This window comes from Paramormyrops kingsleyae, chromosome 5, assembly GCF_048594095.1.
Source record: "Paramormyrops kingsleyae isolate MSU_618 chromosome 5, PKINGS_0.4, whole genome shotgun sequence".
NCBI classification, from domain to species: domain Eukaryota; kingdom Metazoa; phylum Chordata; class Actinopteri; order Osteoglossiformes; family Mormyridae; genus Paramormyrops; species Paramormyrops kingsleyae.
Genome location: NC_132801.1, coordinates 33,245,745 through 33,273,123, shown reverse-complemented (window position 1 = coordinate 33,273,123; position 27,379 = coordinate 33,245,745). Strand labels below are relative to the sequence as shown.

At 40.9% G+C, this 27,379-nt stretch overlaps 1 protein-coding gene across 1 annotated transcript in view; it reads right to left on the bottom strand.

Annotated features, from left to right (window-relative positions):
* ankfn1b (ankyrin repeat and fibronectin type III domain containing 1b) overlaps positions 1–20,509 on the bottom strand; it is a 200,455-nt gene extending 179,946 nt beyond the window's left edge. The window contains exons 1-2 of the mRNA XM_072712607.1: positions 20,412–20,509; positions 14,994–15,113 (exon numbers count right to left, since the gene is read on the bottom strand). Of these exons, the coding sequence (XP_072568708.1) occupies positions 14,994–15,113; positions 20,412–20,425 (134 nt within the window). The 5' untranslated portion in view covers positions 20,426–20,509. The remainder of the gene's footprint in view (positions 1–14,993; positions 15,114–20,411) is intronic.
* Positions 20,510–27,379: the final 6,870 nt, after the last annotated feature.

The following is a 27,379-nucleotide window of genomic DNA, read 5'->3' as shown; positions in this document are numbered from 1 at the left end:
TAGATGGTAGGTCGGCCTGGGCTGTGTTGGCCAAGAGTGGTGTGTGAGCTCTGCAGGAGAGAACTCTATGAATGAGGCCGATGGGGCCCAAGTGGAGTCATAGATGGGTGGGTGGGGGCAGTCACAGTTTGATGAGAGGCTGTCAGCTGACGCCAAGCAGGCAGTTTACATATGGATGCTGTTGGGTCACCAGCCTCTGGAGACAAGTAGTGAGATCTCACTGTCAAGCTCGAGGCAGGGTGCCAGAGGCCATAGTTGATCTCACCCTCTCTCCAGTTTCGAAGGGACAAGAGCCATGTGAACCTAAAGGTCTGCTGGCTCTTAAAGCTAGCTTTGAACTACATAAACCTAAGCTCTGATACTGACTCAGAGGCAGCCATTAATAAAACTAATTAAACATTATATAACGTGTGCGTAATCAAGCTATCAAATACTAGAAATTGTAACATCATTAATCTTTTTTCCCAAAATGTGGTGCAGATGTATTCCACAGCCTTGGGCATTTAAAATGAAATGCAAAACTAATATTACTAACTGCAGGAGTGTAACTCAGTTAAAGTTTGCAAAATGTGCTCGGTTCAGTTCTCAGCTACAGGTTACCTGAAGGTTACCCCAACAAAATTTCAACTTTGGGAGAAAAACAACAATAAACAAACATAATAAACTACAGACTTCTGTTTTTTTTTTTTTTTTTTTAAATTACAGGCACAGGAATAGAGCACACCTTCACAGGAATAGAGCACACCTTCACACAAGCAGACAGTAGTGCAGCAAACAATTAATCTCTTGGCATTGACCGCATCCAGAAAAAAATATATCGCTGCCTGAGGCTTTGCTGGACTTTGAGCACCATCCAGGCACACAGGCGGACACCTTCTGGGGCTCATGTCTCTCTGCTAGCTTCCAGCCCAGCCCTCCTCGCATGTTGCCATGACCTTTCTCGGTGTGGCCAGATAGCTTTGCTTTATTTCAGTATTACAGCAATTGGATTGCTGTGGAAGCCCTAACAGGGTCACATGTTCTGCTCCCGGAGCCAGGGCTAATGAGCGTGTGTGGGGAGGCCTGTTTGGCTCACCACCGGCCCCGTGAAGAGAATTTATTGGGGGTGAGCCACTTGGAGCCAAAACGCCGACGCCTGCTCGGGGCTCGGGAGGATTTTCCCTGATGAGATGTGCGCCCTCTGTGTTAGGACTGGCCCGACTCTGAGACCACCACGGGTCGGCCCGTGTGAGCCGCCTGTCGAAATTGCCGCTAATTCTATGGTTTCGGGTTTCCCCCTAAACGGCAGACTTTGAAGAGCAGTTACGTGGGTTTCTGGTCACAACATCGTGCAGTGGTCCCATGAGTCTGCTTCCCCACTGGCTATTCAGAATCTTTTTAAAGGCTTCCCACAGAACAAAACTCAGAGCAGCTTCTGAGACTCAGACAAACTCATCATATTGTCAGGATAAAAGGACCAACTCCACACTGTGTGCAAGCATTTGCCTCTGAAAGGTTCAGAAAGGTCTAGGTCTAGAATAGAAAAAATGGATATCAAATGTCTCCTCAAACACAACTGCCCCTGCTACACCATTTGTCCTTTCATGCCATTGGAAGCAACAATAATTTACACCAAGGGTGTTTAACTGAATCCTGCAAGTCTAAAATAAACACCAATTTCATGTAAATACTATCAGCTTTACTGTGTAGGTGAAAGGAATGACTTCAAACACTAGTCAACTGTTTAAGGTTTTGGTCATTCCTGCAGCAAAACCCCATTGCTACCTCCAACCCTCCAGCGTATAGAAAAACCCAAGATAACCTCTGAAAACTTTAGCAAACTACAAGAGAAAAGTGAATTTTCAATCAAGAGTATATTTATTACACTGTCACTGTTACTAGGTGCTTTTCACAATATTTGATCTGATTTCCAAAGAAAGAAAACTGTTTGGCAAAGCTATTTTCCAGGAAAATTACAAAAAAAAAAACAAAAAAAACAATGTGACTGACCACACATTTTATTCAGCAATCATCCATCAGGATGCAGACATGTTACAACTTCAATGTTTCCTTTATCATTAAAATAAACCAATAAATCATAGCTCCACTGAAGCAAGAAGTGGTTATAGTATTTTGTTACAATAAGCTTTGATGTAGAGTTTGCAAATGACAGAGAATAATATTCCCCCCACACCACTCATTTGCCCCCTGCACCACAAGGCTTCCATCAACAAACTTTTGAAGGAATTTCCTGTATTGAATTCTGCAAATTACAATGACATGCCATTCTGAGCAAGGTGTAACAGCTCCCTCTTGTGGATCTTGGAAGATATTAGTTAGAAAGTTAAAAAAATTAAGAAGAGGTTATACGGTAGTTGTCTGAAGACAGAGATTGATGTTGATACAATCCTGATCGTGACAGCTCCGTTGGAAAATAAACTCACATCTATAGAGCAGCACAGTACCTCTATGGGTAACACTGTCGTCACACCCCTAAGGGCTGCGGGTTCAATCGCAGCATTTTCTCCCTAGGCTTATGTGCGTTTCCACTCAGATACACAAATACGGGTTTCTCAGTTTTGCGTACGATGGCCTGCTGTCTGATCCAGGGTACCCCTATCCTGTGCTTTTTAGGAAATTCTATTTTGAATGCCACTGCACACTAAAGTTGTGTGATATATCATTATCAGTATCATATCACAATACCTAAAATTTAAAATGCAATTCTATCTTTTGGCCAATATTGATATTTATTAAGTTACATCACGTAGCAGATTTGGGAGACACACAGCCAAACTCATTTCACGTGTCTCTTGTGCTGAGAAGCTACATTAATGGAAGATGGAAACCGCTGTTGCCCGCTGCCCACTTCTAGTTTATAAACAGGGCAGCCTAAGTGAGATACAGTGGTACCTCGGTTCTCGAACTCACTAGAATTCGAATTTCTTGAAAGTCGTACAAACCAGTTTGACCTAGAACTCAATCTGAATATCAGAAGTCGAACCGTGAACGCTGAACTAATATAAATTGTACGCACCAGGAAATGAGTCATACTACAATGCAATTCTTACTTGAATGCCTTCTTCACAGACTGGACTATTAACCAAATAAAGCAGCGCAACATTACAGTAACTAACGATAAATAAACCTCTAAGTTACATGTACAATTAGAGCATTTATGTAATTTATTTAAACTTTACAGTATTTTACCAGGTAAATTAAATGAAAACCAGTTCTCACTGCTTTACATGATATTCGGGAGAAATAGCAGATTACGCATCGGAACTGCCTGGGATACAAACGTCATGCGTGTAACTAACTCTTCAGCCAATAAGAGCAAAGGTGTGTCGTCACGGAGGCGGTTCCAGTTTGTGCAGCCGGGTGAAAGGTCACAATGCATCTAACCGTAATGCATTGCGTCAGGATCAGAATGCGTTGCTTTAAGCCAGCGCTGTAAGCAAGTCGAACGCACCCAATGACCGGACTGGGAAAACAAACTGAAACGCGGACTTAATACAGAGGACTAATGACAACAACCAGAAACAGCTGATCACATGGGGATCCCACACGAGATTAACGAGGGAGCGTGTCACACGGAAGGAGTAGACGATCGGGGCAGGACAGGGGTAATGTTGGGATAAGATTTTTATCGTTTTGGAAGCCATTAAAAAAAAATGCTCTTCTTGTTTTATCCTGTTCATCCATCCATCCATCCATTATCTCCCGCTTATCCGAGGTCGGATCGCGGGGGCAGCAGTCTCAGCAGGATAACCCAGACTTCCCTCTCCCTGGCCACTTCATCCAGCTCCTCTGGGGGAATCCCGAGGCGTTCCCAGGCCAGCCGAGAGACATAGTCCCTCCAGCGTGTCCTGGGTCTTCCCCGGGGCCTCCTCCCAGTGGGACATGCCCGGAACACCTCACCAGGGAGGCATCCAGGAGGCATCCTAAGCAGATGCCCGAGCCACCTCATCTGGCTCCTCTCAATGCGGAGGAGCAGCGGCTCTACTCTGAGTCCTTCCCAAATGACCGAGCTCCTCACCCTATCTCTAAGGGAGAGCCCAGCCACCCTGCGGAGGAAACTCATTTCGGCCGCTTGCACTCGCGATCTCGTTCCTTCGGTCACTACCCATAGCTCATAACCATAGGTGAGGGTAGGAACATAGATCGACTGGTAAATTGAGAGCTTTGCCTTTTGGCTCAGGTCCTTCTTTACCAAGACAGACCGATGCAGCGCCCGCATCACTGCTGATGCCGCACCGATCCGCCTGTCGATTTCCCGCTCCATCCTTCCCTCACTCGTGAACAAGACCCCGAGATACTTAAACTCCTCCACTTGGGGAAGGTGAGGAACCTGACGAAGTGCAGCTCACAAGACCCCTTATGATGAATACAAACATAGATTCACGTTTTCCCTTGCCCGGACGCGGGTCACTGGGGCCCCCCTCTGGAACCAGGCCTGGGGGTGGGGCTCGATGGCGAGCGCCTGCTGGCCAGGCCTGCACCCATGGGGCCTGGTCGGGCACAGCCCGAACACGGCACGTGGGTCCCCCCTCCAATGGGCTCACCACCTGTAGGAGGGGCCATAGGGGTCGGGTGCAGTGTGAGTTGGGCAGTGGCCGAAGGCGGGGACCTTGGCGGTCCGATCCTCGGCTGCAGAAGCTAGCTCTAGGGACATGGAATGCAATAAATGTAAGGCATTTAATTTAGGGCTGCTAACAACAATTATTTTTCTATGGATTAATCTATCCACTATTTCACCCATTGGTCAACTAAACGATTAAATTTCCTCCAGAAAATCAAATTTACCACTTAAGTTAATTTTATTTTGAGAACAACAAACTGTATGGGATGGCAGGGCTTTAGATAATGGACCTCGGCTTTTCCAGCGGTATACAGATATTATCTGCACCCACAATTCGATAAGCAAATTAGTAGCATGTCTGAAATATTAATTTGATGTGTATTGGGATGCCCAAAAGTTTGTAATCTGTATAAATTCGGCCTATCTTTATGCATATTAAATTCAGTTAGTGGAGCACGCCACATGCTACTGTTTTGGTAAATCATGGAAGTGATAAGCACTGAAGTGGTGGTGAACAAAGGGACAGCTCAGTGGCAACATTTTCTAGAAGAGGAGATATTGTGGATAAACAAGGTAAAAAGATGTTGATAGTGTGGTGGTAGTCGCAATACTTTTGTTTTGTAAATACAGTGGAACCTCAGTTCTCAAACGTTTCAAATCTCATAGAATTCAGTTCTCGACCATATTTTTTGGTGAAAAAATTTCTGTTATTGAACATATTTTTGGTTCTCGATCAACTGACCCTTTCGTGCTAAAACCCATCTGACAAAGCATGCGTATTTTAACGCCTAAACAAAGGAAGGAATGCATGCATAGTAGTCAGTCTCCTGCTTACGCTCATATAGTGACCATTTTCGTCTAATTGTGCTGTGAATATTTTCCTGTTTTCTTTTGCTTTTATTTTGTTTTGAAATAAGCCACCCTGGGTCCTAATAAGGTGAGCGATAGCAGTAAACCAAAGAGTAAAGTTGTAAGAACCACGATAGAGCTTAAATAGGAAATAATTGCAGAGTATCATAGAGGTGTTCGCATCTGAGCTCGCTACAGATTATGGAATGGTGAAATCATTTTTTCATTTATTTCATGTATTTATGGGTTTTGAAGTTTTTATTTATCATTTTAGCATTAGGATGTACTTTTATAGGTTTAAATGGGCAATTGTTTGGGGGTCTGGAACAGATTAATCTAATTTACATTTTTTCTTATGATAAAAATTGATTAGGTTTTCAACCAAATCAGTTCTTGAACAGTCTTCTGGAACACATTTGGATCGAGAACCAAGGTCCCACCGTATAGTTTTCATTTTTATTTCAGTTCATGATTTATATTCTTTTAGTGTGTTTTCATTGCAGTTTTTGTTTATGGTAATAACACTGGTTCCAACAAGGCCACCATGCACTAACACACACTGTCACCATCAGTCAGTGTAGAATAAGCCCAGATATTAGTCTAAATGTTTTCTCAGACATTTATTTAATGGAGATTCTGAAGTAGCAGGCAGACAACTTTATGGCTTTAATAATGAGTATATTTAGCAGCTACAAGAACAAAAGATGTTAAAATGCTCTCCGCACTAAAGATAATTTCATAAAAATGAATAGACGGCACTTACTGTTTTGCCTACTCTGACAGTCTATCATCCAGAACAGCGCTTGTGTGTTTTCTTTTCAGGTCCTCGTGTGTAGCATTACAGCTGTGGTAACTTTGCAGTGTAAAACCACCTTTTTGTTTAGTGACAATTAGAACTACTCCCATAATTATGTAGTGATATTAAAGGAAAACAACAGTTATAATGAATTGAAGAGTTTTAGAAATCATAATTGTAATTTGGTTAAAATACCTAATAAAAAAAAAAACAATGTGTCGATTTCAAATATTGATGTTGAGGCATTCTTAGCGTCGGCATCGTCAACTGTGTCAACTAATTGCAGCAGCCCTAATTTAATTTGCATGTTTCTGGAGAGTGGAAGGAAAATAGAGAATCTCCCAAAAAACTTCATACACACAATGTGCAGTGACATTGCCATCCTCTGCTCCACTGTGCAGCTCTCAGTACTAGGCTGACTGTTAATATCGACATGGCGTTTCATTCACTTGCATTTGTCACATTGCAAGGACTGCAATAGTCTGTTGGGTTCAAAGCATCAAAAATTTGCACTAAAACATTTTTGGTCAGACATAAGAAACAAAAGGCAACACTTAACTTGAAGCAGTCTACATAAGGGTGACATGTAACAGTCATAAGAATAACTGTTGTCATAAACATCACTGTTGTCATAATGTGTCATTCGGTTTTTGGAACTGAATGACACATGACAACAGTCATAAACATCAATAATGTGTCATTAATGTGCATGACATGTGTCATGTCATTCTTATGACGGTTACATGTCACCCTTATGTAGACTGCTTCAAGTAAAGTGTTGCCAAACAAAATTTAGCAAGCACTGTAACTTCAACGATGGTTATTTATCAACATTATCTAATATCTAAAAAGAAAAAATGTAATCAGTTTAAAGTTTACCTTTCATGAGCTCTTCATGCATTCTCCGAGACAATCATAATCATTCTTGTCTTTCCTGTTTGATTCACTCTGAGACTATGCGGCGCATTCATGAGAAGTTAAATATAACCAGTGAAGAGGAGGAAAGTCAAATACAACTGGTGATGAAAAGACATTCATCTTCCATTGTATGGAAATATTTTGTATATTTTCAGCAAAGGTAAGTGATTTGTTGGCACTGCTTTGTATCAGTTGGTAAAACTAACTGAAACAGCACCAGGTTATTTGTCGGTAGATAATACGATCTATATGGCTATCTACAGACGTGGACAAATTTTTTGATAACCTTCAACAAGAAACAACTATATCTGAAATAACTTGAAACTGACAAAGGTTTAATGGCATACCTTATTGTTTATTCCATATTTAACACAAATCAGACTTTGCATTTAATTACTGATTCAGCTGAGTATTTTATATACAGTGGTGCCTTGGTTTACGAGCATAATTCGTTCCGGAAACATGCTTGTAATCCAAAGCACTCGTATATCAAAGCGAATTTTCCCATTAGAAATAATGGAAACTCATATGATCCGTTCCACAATGCAAAAAAATTCATATAAAAATTATTAATACAAAATATAAAGTAAAAATACATAAAACAAATTAACCTGCGCTTTACCTTTGAAAAGAATCGTGGATGGTGTGAGGGAGACGAGAGAGGAGAAGAGGAGGGTTATTTTGTAGGACGACTTTCACTATACAGTAATTAACGGAATCACTGCTATCTGTTGGCTCACTGGAATCTTTTTCTGTTTGTGCGACTTTAACAAGGAACCCATCAATGACAGCCTCTTTTGTCTCCTTTTCGATTTCGCAAAAATGTGGACATTGCATTGTCATTAAACAGATTCATCGCTCGCACTGCTACGCCCTTATTCAGGTGGTGCTTTTCTACTAAATTTTGACTATACGAGTGAGGCATGCCGACTGAGACCGAGCATGGGAGACGATTACCCACAGATTCCGCAGCGTAAGAAAGTGAATAACCATTGGTTCAGTTGTGATGACGTGCGCTCGGCGTCAAAACAAGAAGCGCACGCATGTGCTTCCTGTTTTGAAGCTGAGCGCACGTAAAAACAAGAAAAACAAGGAGTGCATGTGTGCCATATGATTTTTGATGATACTTGGCGCTCGTAAACCAGGACTTGCTCGGTTTCCATGTCAAAATTTATTAAAAATCTTTGCTCGTCTTGCGGAACACTCGTAAACCGCGTTACTCGTAATCCGAGGTTCCACTGTAATTAACGTTAGCATTTGTCAACAGGTAGTTTGGCCCACTCTTCCTGAGCAAACTGCTCAAGCTGTCTCAGGTTTGAAGGGTGGCGTCTCCACACTGCAATTTTCAAATCTTTCCATAGATGTTCAATACGATTAAGATTCTGGCTCATGAAGGGCCATTTAACAATAGTCCACTGCTTATTTTCTCAGCCATTCTTGAGTGCTTTTAGCTGTATGTTTTGGGTCATTATCCTGTTGGAGGACTCATGACCTGCAACTGAGACTGAGCTGTCTGGGCAGTACATTTCACTCCAGGATGTCTTGGTAGTCTCGAGACTTCATTGTGTCCTGCACAGATTCAAGGTTCCCCGTGCCAGATGCAACAAAGCAGCCCCAAAGCAAAACTGAGCCCCCACCCATGTTTCACAGTAGGTTTGGTGTTCTTTTCTTTTAAAGCTTCATTTTTTCCTTCTGTAAACATACAGCTGATGTGACTGGCAAAAAAGCTCCAGTTTTGTCTCAACAGTCCAAAGGACTTTCTCCCAGAAACTTTGGGGCTTGTCAACATTCATTTTGGCGAATTCCACTCTGGCCTGTTTGTTTTTCTGTCAATAGTCGATCCCTCCTGGGTCTTCTACCATGGAGCCCATTATTGTTCAAAACACGACGGATGGTGCGATCAGAAAGTGATGTACCTTGACCCTGGAGCTCAGCTTGAATGGTTTTGGATTAGGGCTGCACGATATTGGGAATAAATCACATTGCAATATTTATTCTTTCTGCGATATATATTGCGATATTGGGATTCTAAAAATTCTAATTAGTTCAATAGCTCTATTGCAGGGGTATTCAACTAAAATTTAAAGAGGTCCAGTTAGAGAAAATTTCTTGAAGCAAAGGTCCGGAAGATCATAATGTCTAACTATTTAGTGTGATGTATATTTAAGTAGCATATCAGTTGTATCAACATTGCATGTAATCAGTACCTGACTGTCAAATCAAATTAATTCAGTGCAATTCAATTCGAGATGTCTGCACACACATGTAACAGTTCTTACCTTGTAAATAGTATGCTTTTGTATTTAACCATGTAAACACACTTTTGACGTAGCTCATTTTAGGTTTATAATGGAATAATATAGATTTGCCGTAAGATTTCCTGCGCAAGTCTGAAATCATGAGTGGCGTGCCAGATGTTGAAAACGTACAATTTTTGTTTCACCTAAGTTGATCTATATAACAGATAATATTACTTTATACATATGTTAAAAAGCGGAAACTTCCAATACATACTGTATTTGAAAACTTTTCAGCTATATGATTTCAGGACAGACCAGCCACTCTCTTAGGAACATTACGGATTTTTGGTTGCGGGTGTTCGCTTCGCTGCTGTCATTAAGCAGCCACTCTGTTAGGAACATTACGGCTTTTTGGTCGCTTTGCTGCTGTTATTAACACTAATGGCACATTAGCGCAGACAAAGGGCTGCATAAGCCGAACTACGCTTCGCAGTTAAAGGCGTTTGACGTGCATTGGTGTGGGAAGCGGCAGTTCAAGTGCTAAACCACTACCGAAAAGACTACAAAAGCTGTGGCGGTTAAAATAGAAGGGCCCCATCAGGTTTTAAATCATAACTTTCTGTTTTGGCTATCGGTCCAGGTCCGTATGGGACAGCTTCTGGGTCCGGGTCCGGGGCCGGCGCGGTCCGCCTGTTAGTGACCGCTGCTCTATTGGTATAATTAATCATTCTAGAAAGATTGACCTGATTTAGCCCAAATATAATGGTAATGATAACTTAATCAGTACTAAACAGAGCATGAGCATTAAACTATGGAAGCTTATCGCATATGAGAGTTAACATAAGTGACAAAATAACGCTGGGTTAAATGGTTAGAATGTTTGTGCTCGGTGGTTCGTTCTGTGAACGACATGTTTGTTAGCTGCCGGTGCAAAGCTGCGTGTCGACTCCGTATCCAAAAACCTTTAAATTGATTTAAATTATGTTAGACAGACTTTTGTGGATTGTTTAAGAATAAGAACAGTGTGACATTTGTTAGTTCAGCAAAAACACCAAAAGCGTTGTCCACGCCACTTAATTTAATTTGCGTTACTTAACATCGCACATCCTGCGATGTGACTATTGCATGGGCATACATCGGATGACGATGCTGAAACGATGACGATGGTTATCTATAATCCTCTTTATGAGCTCCTTTCCTTTGCTTTCTCTGGTCCATGTTCAGTGTGGTGCACACAATGATACCAAACAACACAGTAGCATGTTCTTTCCCTTTAAATAGGGTGAATGGCTGAAGAAAATGCACCTGTGATACTAATTAAGATTAAACGCTTAGTTTGAAACATGAGTGTAATGCAAGGATAAATTGTTTCTTTAGGGGTACCAACAAATCTGTCCATGGTATTTTAAATAAACAACAAATAATTTATTTTCACAATTTTATTACTTTTATTATTGTATTAATCTATCATATACTAAAGGCATGCAGGTATACATTAGACAATTGCTTTTAACTGAATCACTTTTCAGCAGAAATGAAGCATTCTTTCACTGAGCTCTAAGGGTACTAGGGGTGCAACGGTACAGGTATCCCACGGTACGGTATGTACCTCGGTATTTGGGCCACGGTTTCGGTTCGGTTTAAATACAACACTACAAATAACACAAGAAAACAAATAATAAACTGCCTCTTATTTATGTATAAAATATCTATACATGTATAAAATTCAAACTTACAAAATGTAAACAAAAACACTTTAAAAAATGTTAAAGTGCCTCTTAAAGTGCTCTAAACACTCTATATTCCACTCGAGGCTCTGTGCTTGAGCCAAATCATTTTCGATGGCTTTGCGCGCTTTGTCACAGAGGTCGGGAATTATAACGTCGCTGAAATGTGTACGGCAGGGCACAACATAACGTGGGTCAAGCGTTTTAATTAAGTGGCAAAACCCCGCATCTTCGACAACAGAAAAGGGTTGCAAATCTTTAGCAATGAACGTTCCCACTGCACGGGTTATTTTCGTCTGTTTATCGGATGTAGCAGGGTATGTCTGTTGAAAAGCTTTTTCGATAGACACTTGTTTACCTGCAGTTACCTTTTCGTCTGTCCTCCGTTCAGAAACCGTTATATCAGCATGACTACGCTTGAGATGCTTAGCCATATTGCTCGTGTTTCCATTAGCGTATGGGACACGTGTTAGGCAATGTTTACAAACAGTGACATTTCTATTAACTGTTTTGACTCCCTGGTCGTTGTATTCTACAGCGAACCCGAAAAAAATCCATACTGGACATTTGTACGAAGCCGGTGCTTCTTCAAACTTCTGCCTCTCAACTGTTCCGCTAGTGCTGGCCATACTTGTTTGTTTTTCTTTTTTTCTGCGTCTGTGTACCGAGTGGCGAGCTCACCTCCAGTTACGTCAGTGTGAGAGGGCGAGTGGGTGGAGCCACAACAGTGATTGGACATTAACTCACGGTGGAGGGCTTTCGCTCATTGGCGCTTACTGTTTAACTGGAGCCTGATAAGCATTAATCACCATTTTCAAAAGGAAGTGCAAAACCAAAATACCGCGGTACACAAGGGCGTACCGGACCGTGCAGCGCGTACCGAATGGTCCAGTATTTTACCGAGTACCGTTGCATCCCTAAAGGGTACCAACAAATTTCTCCATGTCTGTAATTAATTTTCAACTCTTAAATATCACCAAAACTTCAAATTAGGGGTGCACCGATCGATCGGTGCACCGATCTATCGGCCTCGATCACGTTAATTTGAGGGGATCAGAAATCGACCATATTCCCATGAGATCCACCGATCTTAGTTATATGCTTTTAAATCAGCCTTTTCTCCCTCCCTCCGCCCGCCCAATACGTCACACCTGTGCTGCCGTGCAGGAGGAAGAAGAAGAAAAAGGAGGAGGGGGAGTTCGAGGCAACATGTCCTCAGTTTGGAAATTTTATACCATAAAAGAGAATGAGAAAATGAGAAAAAAGAGGATGAAAAAATATGATTTTGTAGTTCAAAGAGCAAAGCTCATTTATATGTTCATTTATATTTGAGGACACTACCTCATGTTTTGTGAGTATTCATATCAATTTACTCAATAAAAATGGAAACATTGAAGTAATTGTCTTTTAGTTATGAAAGAAACAAGATCAGCAAAAAAAAAATCGAGATCGGCAGGTAATGTTGTCTAAGGATCGGTGATCGTTGATCGGCCAGAAAACTGCAATCGGTGCACCCCTACTTCAAATCGTTCAGCTCAATTCAAAACACACAATATGTTCACAAAAAAAATATATATATGATTTATATGTACCATATTATGTAAGATGATACAGCTAAGCGACTAGGCTAACCTTTGTTTTAGCAGCAATTATTTTGACATAGAGTAATTGTGGAAAAGAAAATTGATTTTAAGTTAAAGTGAAGATAAAATGATGACAAAGACTAAGCTACTCCGAGAGGCTAAATGGCATATATCTATGGCTAACCTCACATTATTGGGCGAGTCTGTCAAACCCAAGTGTGTTCTTTAAGGTGTATTTGCATTGCAGTCGTGCCGCGGTGGTATTTAAGTTATGCTCTGCAAGACTGATAGACAACTGCACACAACTGATGGTTTTCACACTCTATTTTCACCTTCATCTTCCATGCCCTTCTTTCCACTATATTACCAAGTTGTCATGAACCGCTACAAGGACGACCCGTCGACGGCACGCAGGGATTCCCTTTTACACCCTCGGGGTTTCCCTAGAATGGAGTATCGCAGCGACCGTACTGTTCACTCCCCGCCAGCGCCAGGAACCAGGAGAACCAGTTACAGCACGCCGCCCTCCGACAGCTGAAGCTCATCAGGTTAATGGATGTTCTTTCTTATTCACATCTGGCACGCCTGCCAGATGCGAGATCTTCAGCTTTGGTTGCAAGTTGGAGCATTTTCTGTCCCGTATCCCCTCCCCTCCGCCTTTCTAGACCTCTGCCTGCCTGCCTGTATCCTGACCCTGACCGGTGTTTCCCGATTACGATTCTAGCCTTGCCCTCAAAGTACTGACGACGATCACCCGACCACCCGCCTGTCCCAGGACCTGAGCCTGCCTTGCCCCCCGGACTCTGACGAAGATTGCCCGACCCCCGCCTGTCTACCAACCACGAGCCTGGAATCCCATTTCTGCTTTTGCCATGGATTGTATCTGTTTAAATCAGGGGTCTCCAACTCCGGTCCTGGAGAGCTACTGTCCAGTAGGTTTTCTATCCTACCTGGCTTCTGATGAGCCACACCTGTACTCAGGTAAATACCAGGAGCGGGTGTGGCTCATCAGAAGCCGGGTATGATTGAAAACCGGCTGGATAGTAGCTCTCCAGGACCGGAGTTGGAGACCCCTGGTTTAAATAAACCGCCTGTCCCTTACTGACCCACTGCAGCGTCCTCCCTTTTTTCCACGACCCCAATCCCTGACACAAGTAATCAAAAAAGAAAATTTTAATATCGATGGTTTTCAAATAATCGAGTAATTAAGATCCTCTATATTCCACAAAGCAGGATTTTTTTACTGACCAGATAACTTAAGTCTAATGTAAGATTTATCCAATACCAATGTTTCATATCTTTCCTCCTATTGGAGAGTTTTCATGTTTGGCTTGTTGTCCAGGTATCTGGAAAATTCTTTTTGTGCAGTACCTGCCAGAAGTCAACACATAATAATGATATAATAATAATAATAATACCTGAAGTCAAACTGAAATATTGCATTGACCATCTCACCAAACATTTCTTAAAATCAACACATGCATTCTGGTCACAACGCACATGCCCTGCCTGCCCTGCACTTCCTGATTAGCATGGGTGAGTGTGCACATCACAAGTGTGCAAACGCTCGGCAGCTGGGGAGGAAACGCACTGTGCCAGAGGCTACAATCTCCCTGGAAGCTGAAAGGAATTTGATTCTCAGGCCACTATAAATAGAAGCCTTATTAGCAATAAAAATGCCAAGATGTACTCGATTGCCAAAGCCCACACCTCATATCGTGGAGAACAACGGCATGTCGCTCAGCCTCAGCAACAGTCACTGCAGGGAAAGCATTTTGTTTAAGACAGCAGGACTGTATCATGGTAACGACCACGTGGGCAGGTAATTCTAAAGACCTCATTAACTGCTGCCTCGGAATAAACACCTGCAACCACGTGCTGCTGGCACCACTGCATGGGGATCACAGATGGCCGATTTGTGCTAACAGTGTCATAGGTGCCAGATGAATTCAAGCAACTGCTAAACACATATTCCTATAGAATGCATTTCAAATACAATCTACCCATCATGTAACTGCTTATCCCAGTCAGGGGTGTAAGGACCTGGAGCCCATCCCAGGCATGATTGGGCACAAGGCTGGAGTACATCCTGGAAGGAATGTCATTCCATCACATAGTACTTATGCACACGCACTGGCAATTTAGAGATGCCAGTTAGCCTAACTGCCTGTCTTTGGAAAAGAAGAAATCTACACCACAAAGAAAAACAAAAACTGCACACACAAATGCTTAACAGATCAGTGGCAAAGCTATTTCCAGATGCACTGTTATGCTTTACATGACTGACTCCTCAGAGCAGATGAAGGAATCGTCACTCACCCTATCAGAATGTCCATTCTAGATCCATTGGTTTCTTTCCCTTCTTCTGGTCCCAGACTTGACAAAGACCCTGAGAGATGTAGAGTGACCTTACCCTTCACAGCACAGCCATGCTGATACCTGCAAGGAGACACAGAAATACACAGACATAGATCTCCCTTCAGCTATTCACAGCCGATGTACGACTTTCTTGAAGAAGCTCACAACAATATAGATATAATGGGTGACAGGTACCTGCTCAAAGGTTAACAGGAACTGTCAGCTGGTAGGGGCTTTATCTGATGATGATGATGATGGCAATCACATAATCAAGACTGCTGCCCTATGGTGTTTAGCTCTGTGGTGTGTTTTCCATGTAAACAGAAGCAACAGTGGATGAATCCTGATTTCTTAACTCCACGTCTAGAAGACAAGCTTCAATGCCTCACACAAAAGGCTCATCTATCCTCTCTGCCTATAGCTTCTAAAAAGCTAAGGTTTCAAAGGTTCTCTTGTCATGTGATTGATTGGACTTCCAGTCTCACCTGCTAACTCACTCCCATCTGGAGCTGGTGGAGTGACAGGCCCCCACCATCAATCTTTCTGGCTGGGTCAATAACAGAAAGCCTTCTTTTGTTATATTTGCAAGAAGTTTTATGTGCATGGAATTTCGTTTTTGCCATGCTGTTGTGCTGATCCCTTGCATACAATTTTTTCTTCAATGACCATTAAACACCGTAGTTTGTAACTCATAGCACCCACTACCGTGTTGCATGCTACAGACAGTCAGTATAATATATATATATATATATATATATATATATACACTCACCTAAAGGATTATTAGGAACACCATACTAATACGGTGTTTGACCCCCTTTCGCCTTCAGAATCAGAACTGCCTTAATTCTACGTGGCGTTGATTCAACAAGGTGCTGAAAGCTCATTGATAGGATAGCATCTTGCAGTTGATGGAGATTTGTGGGATGTACATCCAGGGCACGAAGCTCCCGTTCCACCACATCCCAAAGATGCTCTATTGGGTTGAGATCTGGTGACTGTATTTTAGTACAGTGAACTCATTGTCATGTTCAAGAAACCAATTTGAAATGATTCGAGCTTTGTGACATGGTGCATTATCCTGCTGGAAGTAGCCATCAGAGGATGGGTACATGGTGGTCATAAAGGGATGGACATGGTCAGAAACAATGCTCAGGTAGGCCGTGGCATTTAAACGATTCCCAATTGGCACTAAGGGGCCTAAATTGTGCCATGAAAACATCCCCCACACCATTACACCACCACCACCAGCCTGCACAGTGGTAACAAGGCATGATGGATCCATGTTCTCATTCTGTTTACGCCAAATTCTGACTCTACCATTTGAATGTCTCAACAGAAATCGAGACTCATCAGACCAGGCAACATTTTTCCAGTCTTCAACTATCCAATTTTGGTGAGCTCGTGCAAACTGTAGCCTCTTTTTCCTATTTGTAGTGGAGATGAGTGGTACCTGGTGGGGTCTTCTGCTGTTGTAGCCCATCCGCCTCAAGGTTGTGCGTGTTGTGGCTTCACAAATGCTTTGCTGCATACCTCGGTTGTAACGAGTGGTTATTTCAGTCAAAGTTGCTCTTCTATCAGCTTGAATCAGTCGGCCCATTCTCCTCTGACCTCTAGCATCAACAAGGCATTTTCGCCCACAGGACTGCCGCATACTGGATGTTTTTCCCTCACCATGGGATTTGAAATGTCAACCCTCTCATCAGGAACACAGACTCTTAACCTGCAGAGCCATGCAACATTTCACAATGGGCACCAATATGCACCTAACTCAGTTAGGTGTAAACAGCAGCCCCCACTACGGTGGCCCCTAGAGACAAAACACATACAAAAGAAAAAGCAGAAACAAAATGAAAATGCGCAGCAAATTAAAAAAACACACAAAAGAAAAAGCAGAAACAAAATGAAAATGCGCAGCAAATTAAAAAAACACACGCAAAAGAAAAAGCAGAAACAAAATGAAAATGCGCAGCAAGTTAAAAAAACACACGCAAAAGAAAAAGCAGAAACAAAATGAAAATGCGCAGCAAGTTAAAAAAACACACGCAAAAGAAAAAGCAGAAACAAAATGAAAATGCGCAGCAAATTAAAAAAACACACAAAAGAAAAAGCAGAAACAAAATGAAAATGCGCAGCAAATTAAAAAAACACACGCAAAAGAAAAAGCAGAAACAAAATGAAAATGCGCAGCAAATTAAAAAAAAAAACACAAAAGAAAAAGCAGAAACAAAATTAAAATGCGCAGCAAGTTAAAAAAACACACGCAAAAGAAAAAGCAGAAACAAAATGAAAATGCGCAGCAAGTTAAAAAAACACACGCAAAAGAAAAAGCAGAAACAAAATGAAAATGCGCAGCAAGTTAAAAAAACACACGCAAAAGAAAAAGCAGAAACAAAATGAAAATGCGCAGCAAGTTAAAAAAACACACGCAAAAGAAAAAGCAGAAACAAAATGAAAATGCGCAGCAAGTTAAAAAAACACACGCAAAAGAAAAAGCAGAAACAAAATGAAAATGCGCAGCAAGTTAAAAAAACACACGCAAAAGAAAAAGCAGAAACAAAATGAAAATGCGCAGCAAGTAGACAATCCCAAACCGGAAGTGCTCCACCACGCTAGGGGGCGCGGTGAGCTCATGTGGCACAGTCGCTACACAGTAGTGATGGGAAGTTCGACTGAATTAAATGATTTGATTCTTTCGAGCTGTCCGTTGTAATGAATCGATTCTAAAATCGATTCTGTGATTCACTTTTTTTCCGTCTTTTTTGCGCCTGACCGTATGAGTCAACGAATCATGGGATCGGATAATAAATCAAACGGTATCTCAAGGTTACGTTATTTGACTGAAAGATGGGGCTGGTGTTAAACAAAAATGTTCAGCTTGACTATTCACAATAAAAAAAACAATATATAAAAAGCAGAAAGGGTGTCGATGCTGAATAAACACGCGTGTATATATAGTTCTTATTTTCTTGACTTTAGCCAAATTCATGTGCATGACTATCAAGGACTACATCACAGTTAACAACTGCAATATTACCAATACAATCACACACACATACAATGAGCATGAGTAAACTTGCATACGTTGTTGTGTAAACGTCAAAGTTAATAAATATCTTTGGTTTTTGATGAAAGACATATGGTTTTATTATGCAGAAATGCAATAATTTACTGTTGTGAACGCCGCAATGGCTCTTGGGATCGGTTCGCAAACCATCCGTTTGAGTCGCCGACGGAGTGTCCGAGAGTCCGTTCGATGAACAAATCGAACTTACGGTTTTCGGACACTCGGTAGGTGACTAAAACGAATGGTTTGCGAACCGATCCCAAGAGCCCTCGCCGCCTCGCGGCATTTGCTGCGGAAATGCAGTTACGCTGTTGAAAGGAATAAAATTAACGCAGCTGTTCACAGGGCTGTCAACTTTGGTCAGCCGGTTGGCCAGAGATTTTCCATTTCAGACAAGTCCGCACACGCATTTACACCTTTGTGACAGTTTTATTCCCTTGTAAATGGTCTGTAGGGTTTGCAAACTACCCCAACGCTTTTGCTGCAGCTAATTTTAGGTTTATAATGTAATAATATAAATTTGCAGTAAGATTTCTTGCACGAGCGTGAGAATCCGAAAGCGTGAGTGTCACGCCAGATGCGTGAGAGTTGGCAGCCCTGTGTTCATTTATCACAACAGTAAATTATTGCATTTCTGCATAATAAAACCATATGTCTTTCATCAAAAACCAAAGATATTTATTAACTTTGACGTTTACACAACAACGTATGCAAGTTTACTCATGCTCATTGTATGTGTGTGTGATTGTATTGGTAATATTGCAGTTGTTAACTGTGATGTAGTCCTTGATACTCATGCACATGAATTTGGCTAAAGTCAAGAAAATAAGAACTATATATACACGCGTGTTTATTCAGCATCGACACCCTTTCTGCTTTTTATATATTGTTTTTTTTATTGTGAATAGTCAAGCTGAACATTTTTGTTTAACACCAGCCCCATCTTTCAGTCAAATAACGTAACCTTGAGACACCGTTTGATTTATTATCCGATCCCATGATTCGTTGACTCATACGGTCAGGCGCAAAAAAGACGGAAAAAAAAGTGAATCACAGAATCGATTTTAGAATCGATTCATTACAACGGACAGCTCGAAAGAATCAAATCAGTTAATTCAGTCGAACTTCCCATCACTACTGTGTAGCGACTGTGCCACATGAGCTCACCGCGCCCCCTAGCGTGGTGGAGCACTTCCGGTTTGGGATTGTCTACTTGCTGCGCATTTTCATTTTGTTTCTGCTTTTTCTTTTGCGTGTGTTTTTTTAACTTGCTGCGCATTTTCATTTTGTTTCTGCTTTTTCTTTTGCGTGTGTTTTTTTAACTTGCTGCGCATTTTCATTTTGTTTCTGCTTTTTCTTTTGCGTGTGTTTTTTTAACTTGCTGCGCATTTTCATTTTGTTTCTGCTTTTTCTTTTGCGTGTGTTTTTTTAACTTGCTGCGCATTTTCATTTTGTTTCTGCTTTTTCTTTTGCGTGTGTTTTTTTAACTTGCTGCGCATTTTCATTTTGTTTCTGCTTTTTCTTTTGCGTGTGTTTTTTTAACTTGCTGCGCATTTTAATTTTGTTTCTGCTTTTTCTTTTGTGTTTTTTTTTTTAATTTGCTGCGCATTTTCATTTTGTTTCTGCTTTTTCTTTTGCGTGTGTTTTTTTAATTTGCTGCGCATTTTCATTTTGTTTCTGCTTTTTCTTTTGTGTGTTTTTTTAATTTGCTGCGCATTTTCATTTTGTTTCTGCTTTTTCTTTTGTATGTGTTTTGTCTCTAGGGGCCACCGTACCCCACAACTGAAAAAGCGTTCACATGCAGCACAGGTAGAAAGGGTTGTATTCAATCTGAGACTTAGCTTTTTCACAGTACACTGATGTAAAACTCTAAAGCAAACATTACACTGCAGTGCCACAAATTAAAATAGCAGGTATGTCACACACAGCAGCACCATTACAGCAGCCTATTAATACCAGTGATAGGCCACAATAAATCACTTAGCTACCTAAGCCAGCTCGCTAAAATTCAAATGCAAAAGGAGGACAAAATGGTGGAGTCCCGATAATAAGGACACCATGGACTGCCAAACAAAGTAGGGGGTGAGGGTTAAGGCAATAGACAATTCTAGCAGTAACTCGGTGGGAAACTAAATAAATAAAACATAATGTAACTGAGCTGAGGTTAATTTAAGCTGAAAATTATTTATAAAGAGATAGATAACATAAATGAACACTCAAGCAATCTTGTGAAATTTTAATATTGATTGGACCGCACCAAAAACCGGTAATTTAAAAAGTTAATGGTTACTAACAATCGTGGGGGGAGTTACCTCAGTATTTCCATGGCTAGAAGAGCTTCGCACAGTCAGTGTCAAGAAAGATAACAGCGTCGATATGGCTTTGTCTTTCCGAGCCTTTCATCTGCATTCAAAAACTCATTCTCTAACTTAAAGAGACATATGAAGGTAAGTTTTTTTTTTTTTTATCATAATGCTTCACCACTATATTTCAACCTGACTAAGCTAGCCTGCCAGTTACGAACGTTACACACCCAACAAAGTTCTCAGTCTGTGGTAAAATTTTAATATGATTTTTTTTTTTTAGCTATCAACACTTAACTCGGTATTTTCAGTTAGGTTGGCCAGACATCGGGTTCTAGGTCGGACAGTCCGGTTTTTCAGCCAGATGTCCCCCGTCCGACGCAAATTCAGGGCGGACGTCTATCTTCATTTTCAGCGTTGATGTAATTTTTAAGCGGTAACGTACAGATGATTTAACAAATAAACAAGTTCACAAAACGCTCTAAATTTAAATGACTTGAACCAAGAAGCTTCCGCTGAAAAGCTGGCAAATGTACAAAGCATACTTTGGGCGCGAGTTACTTGTTTCTTAATTGCAAGCATTTCAACTGGGTCTTGATTCGATATCGGACTGGAGCGTCTATGTTTCGGACTCATAATTTTAGAGAGAGACTCAAGACTGGATTGTTTTGTTTTCCACCTGCGATAAATGCTGTCATCTATTACTACTCCTCTCAAAATAAATAGGAGTAGGAGATAAAAAGTAAACTCATCTGTTATTCACCTTCATTGTACACCAATGTTACTTGATTTTATTTCTTTTTGAAAAGACGGAGTGAAGTGCAACCTTGAAAATCCATTCGGAAACAAGATGTTCGTTAATTCAGCATTTTACAGGATGGTCCCATACAACAGTGACTTGTTTTGAACCAATTCCTAAAGCGATTTTTCACGTGTTACCATAATTGGACTGAAATGAAACGTGATACGGATTAGGCAAACATTCGCCCTCCTCAAATATTGCGGGACTCCCCACCCCTGTTAAAAACTATCCGGTAAAAGTTGTTGGCGGGGGATCATTGAAGATGAGCTCTCGGTTTCTTTAAGTTGTTCCCGTTATGCATCCAGACTCAGGGTGAGGCTGAGATGTTTGTATGTCATTTGAATTTCTTCATTTGTGTTTTCGTATTTATCTGTCATTTTTTGTGTATGTATCTATGGACCTGAGCCTGTAACAAAAGAAATTGAAAAATTAATTAAAGTGAGGCACTTATTTCGTGCTAAAGGGGCAGGGGCTGGTCAGATGAGGGATTTATTTCGAGGTCTTGCATTGAATGTCTTTAAAAGGTTTCCTTATTTAAGAAAAACATAAGGGATTTACAGCACTGAAAGACATTTCACAGTAGTAAAATTGTACAGTTTCCATGGAGACTGCTTGCTTGTACTCATGAGGGCTCATAATATCTGTTGTCTCCTCCAGTGTTAATTTCATTGACAGAAATGTTGGTGAAAATATCGCCTGACGAAGGATTTTTGCGTGACGATAACTAACACTGACGAACTATAGCATGTCACTGCGTGACGAAACAAAAATGTGACTAAAATATTCGTTAATGACTGACGAAATGAAACGTATTCATCTGACGAATATAAACAAATAAAATTTAAAAAGTAGGATTTCGTCAGCACTGTATCCTTATGTTATGTAAATATGGACTGTTCCCCTTGGTGTAATGTTGTTCACTGAGAGCAGCCACTTGTCACTCGATTAAGAACTACTGAGTGAGGCATACGGAAAAAAACCGTTAAGGGAACTCTAAGGGATTCCTTAAGTATAAGACCAAGATAAGGGGAAAACTTATATACTTAAGTGAGCATTTTAAGGAAAGGAGAAGACTTAAGGGTGTTTTTTGCAACTGTCCGAAGGTTTTGAGTCACCCCCTTCCTTTGCTGGCAGATTTTATTGTCGAGGGGTGGCGTTTTCTTTTAACCCAAATCACAAATTTCATCTGCCAAACAAATTTGAAGAAAAAACAAAGCAAATTGCATGTTCTGTGAAAGCAAACATGAGACATATGCCAGATATATCTTTATATATGCATGACGTGGAAATCGGATTCAGTATTTGGACATCTGACTATGACCCCTCTTGGACTTAAATATTCCGTAAAAAGTTTGAACGTCTGGCTCAGAAGCACTTTGGAGGTCTCTGAACGTGCAAGACAGGTGCTGGACCCAATATTGGACGTTCAGAAGATGTCATAAAAAGACGCCATAAAAGCGTTCATTCTAATCCCTCTGGAGACGTCTTTTCAACATCCATTCAAAAATGTATTTTGGATGTATCTTTGCTCAGTGGGACACTGATCACTGAAACATCTGACACCACATCCAGCGTCCATCAGCACATCGAAAGAAATGTATCTCTTGGCAGTGTTTACAATCATGCTTAAATTAAACGATTGAGACCATGTTATTGAAAATTGACTTTTTTGCTGGTGTCGTTTGCAACTCCCCCAAAGTTTTGGTGTTGACTCTGGCTCGATGTAGGTGGTCTTGTTCCCTTCAGGAGAAAAATCCAAGTAACGCATGTTCATTCAAAGAATTGGAAAGACATTTTCCACGTATCCTGCACCTTTTGCTGATGTAATGTGGATGTAAACAGCAAAGGAAATGGTTAATACAGTAAAATCCCGTTATAGTGGACTAGCTCGCTTATAACGGAATACTGTCTATAACGGACGAGGTTCCCTGGTCCCAGCCGTGCGCCTTTAATAACATGAAGAAAAAGCATTTGATATAGCGGACTCTCATATAACGGAATTTCGCTTATAACGGACAAACAATTTCGTCCCCAGGGGCTTTTAGCTGTAGTTTTGTTCGGCTATAACAGACATGCAGGCTCCGCCTACAAGGCGCGTGGCGTGCCGATGATATCCAGTGCAGATACGTAGTCGGTATTATTAATAGTCACGCATCTGGTCAGGTAAAGTTGGATTACTACATGTATATAATAATATAATATATAAATAATATAATAATCTATACCACAAGTGTGTCTGCTGGGGTGTGGCATGAGTAAATGGTGTCCTGTAGTTGTGTTCTAGCCATACAGCAACTCTGGATGCAACGGACTTTGGATATCGGGCTGTTTTGCCAGGTCTCTTTTAGTCAATTATAAGTAGAGATGGGCGATCCACGTTTTTTCAGTTCCGATCCGATTTCGATACACAACTGCCGATACCGATACAGATTCCGATACAAGAGCTCTTTTTACTTTGTTATACTTTACATATTATTTTTTTAAGCTAGTAAATACAGATGGAAAAAATGTATGACAAAAAATATTTAATTAGGCTACTACAAACATACATAACGTAGTGTTCCACCTCATTTGTTTTAAGCGTTTTTGAGGCATTTGCAGTTCAATATGAATATCTTCAAAGCAAATATACACAAGTGGCGAATGCTTAAAATTTTAACAGTTTTTCTCCCATTGGCATCAGCGCAGTTACACTTTTGTTGCGATGGCAGCCCCTCTTGTATCTCAAGCAACGAGTTCGCAAAACAGTCCAATTAAGTTAGCGACTCCCAAATCATCCATTGCTTTGTTTTGTCTCGCAGTTGCGTGCGCTTTGTTAAATGGGATTTTCCATTAAACGCTATTCCCACCTCAAAACCTTATTTTACATAGATTGCAAAACGCTGTGCTTCCGATTTCTGTTAAAAGCCTAAAATACTCCCAGATCGTCACGTCTTATCTTACGCTCCTCGTACTGCGAAGGGTATGCGCATGACCTCACAGCAGGTCAATCTGAGAAAGTCACTGTACTCACACCCACTGAGTAGCAAAAAAGTCTTAGGGGCAGTGATAGCGTTCGATTTGAATTCCGCAAAAACACACATGTAAAATGGGAAAGAGCTGTCGTGCGATTGATTGCCAAAAACTAAATAAGTAAGTATAGGGCGTGGATCGGTCACGCATGGCCGATTCCCGATCCGTCAAATAGGTCTGGATCGGCGCCGATACCGATCCGAATATCGGTATCGGTGCATCTCTAATTATAAGTGGATTTTACTGTAGAGTCAAAAAATAGTAGGGAGGTATGATGCAACTGATTCTGTTTTCGATTGGAACTGATCCAATACCAAGGTTGGTATTGTCAATACCTATACAGTGGTACCTCGGTTCTCAAACTCACTAGAACTCGAATTTCTTGAAAGTCGAACAAACCAGTTTGACCTAGAACTCTATCTGAATATCAGAAGTCGAACCGTGAACGCCGACCTAATATAAATTGTACGCGCCAGGAAATGAGTTATACTACAATGCAATCCTTACGTGAATGCATTCTTCACAGACTGGATGATTAACCAAATAAACCAGCGCAATATTACAGTAACTAACAATAAATAAACCACTAACAATAAGTAACTAACAATAAATAAACTTACGTGTACTATTAGAGCATTTATGTCATTTATTTAAACTTTATTTTACCAGGTAAATTAACTGAAAACCAGTTCTCACCGCTTTACGTGACATTCGGGAGAAATAGCAGATTATGCATCGGAACTGCCTGGGATACAAACGTCATGCGTGTAACTAAACTCTTCAGCCAATAAGGGCAAAGGTGTGTCGTCATGGAGGCGGTTCCAGTTTGTGCAGCCGGGTGAGAGGTCGCAATGCATCTAACCGTAATGCATTGCGTCAGGATCAGAATGCGTTGCTTTAAGTCAGCGCTGTAAGCAACTCGAACGCAAACAAACTGAAATGCGGACTTAATACAGAGGACTAATGACAACAACCAGAAACAGCTGATCACATGGGGATCCCACACGTTAACGAGGGGGCGTGGCACACAGAAGGAGCGGATGATCGTGGCAGGACAGGGGTAATGTTGGGATAAGATCTTTATCGTTTTGGAAGCCATTAACTTAAGAAAAAAAAGCTCTTCTTGTTTTACCCTGTTCATTTTGTGTTTAAATGCTTAAAAAAAACATATTTAGGTGTAATTTTGGGGGGGCGGGAACCAATTAATTGGTTTTCCATTTTTTCTTATGGGAAAAATTTGATCAGAACTCGGACTTTTTAGGATTCGATCCGGAGTCCGGAACGGATTAAGTTCAAGAACCAAGGAACCACTGTATTTGGTGCCGGTGTTTCCACACAGCTGACATGACAGCTCTGATGCATTGATGACCAACTAGCCATCATGTGACCCTCACTTCTGTTTACAGTAGCTACAAGCATTTTTGCCATTTTTCAGGCCAGACCTATCTCTGATGAAGGATCAAATTGGAGATTCAGCTCCCCCATTTTACTCCTTTTGCATGCTGATGTGAAATCATGGCATCACCAGCTACTTTATAGTACTTCATTGTATATACAAACGTGGACAAATTTGTTGGTACCCTTACAGCTCACTGGACCAATGCTTCCTTTCTCCTGAAATGTGATTCAGTTAAAAGTAATTGTCTAATTGTCACGGATCGGGGCGGTTTGGGCATGAAAATGAGGCATGATGCCAGCAGAAATGGACAACCCACTTGCGGCTCAACAATACAAAACAGGCTTTTATTAAATAAACTAAAAACACTAGAAAAGACTAACAAAAACAAAGGTCCACAAGGGGTCAAAAGTAAACAAAGACTAATTACAAAACAAAGCAGGTAACATCAAGCAATATCCAATAATCACAAACAACAGAACATTCACAATCAACAAACCACTGGGGAACAGAACAGGGGGGTATTCCAGAAAGCAGGTTATGTGACATACCCGGGTAAGTTTAAGGGTAAGTTAGTGGATAACCTCAACTTTCGGTTCCAAAAACGGAGGTTAACTTTCTGGGTATGTACGTAACCATAGCAGCTTACTCTCTGAAGATAACCTGCTACTGAGCAGGTTATGTTCCAGGGTAAGTTTGTTGCAGAAGGTTACTGAGCATGGCGTGCCCTTTTGATGACGATCCTGTGAACGTGGAGGCATAAATTATACAAGGTTTTTTTCGCCGGGAGAGAGTTATAAGACCGCGTATTGATGTCTTGTCATTTCCTAATGATTATTTGAAAAAGCGTTATCAGTTTTCAAAAGAATCGTTCATTTACTTAACATCTCTTGAAACCGCATATTGCAAATGTCACAAACCCAAACCGCGGGTCTGCGCTTAGCACAGAAAACATTCTGTGCATAGCACTTCGGTTTTTTGCGTCAGGGCATTTTTTGTACAATATGGGCGACGCAGAGCATATAGGAAAGGCAACTGTGTGTAGAGCCGTTCGCACAGTATGTCTGGTACTTAACGCTTCTTACACACGTTTATACAGTTCCCTGTCCATAAAGCTCTGCGTGTTATTAAAGAGGAATTCCACAGAGTGGTAGGTTTGTCCTTTGTAGTAAAATCTATGATGCATATTTAATATATAGTCATACTATTTATATCTATAGCCTACATGTATTCATCCTGCACACACACACGCTTGATACTTCCCTATATGACTTTCTATTTCAGGGTTTCCAAATGTAATTTGGAATACATGTAATACATGTATAGTGACAATAAAAGGCAGTCATTCATTCATTCATAATTGGGTGCATTGATGGCACCTACATTCCTATTAAAGCTCCTTCAATAAATGAGGGAGACTATGTTAATAGATAGATAGATAGATAGATAGATAGATAGATAGATAGATAGATGTCTTTATTGTCACTATACAAGTACAGCGAAATAGCAGAGGAAATCTATTCATAGTATCAATGTGCAGGTAACTTGATTTTGTATCCTTAATTTTTTGCCTTGTTAAAATCATCAAACTCATTACTTTTTTCCACTAACTATAGGTAATCATTACAGGACAGTACAATGCTGGTTACCACTGGTTGCCCTCAGATGGGGTGAGGGGAGGTGGTGGTGAGCTCCCGCCAGTTAGACGGGCTTCAGCCTTTTTTCTATTAGCTACATGACAGAAAGAATATACTAAATCGTGTTTAA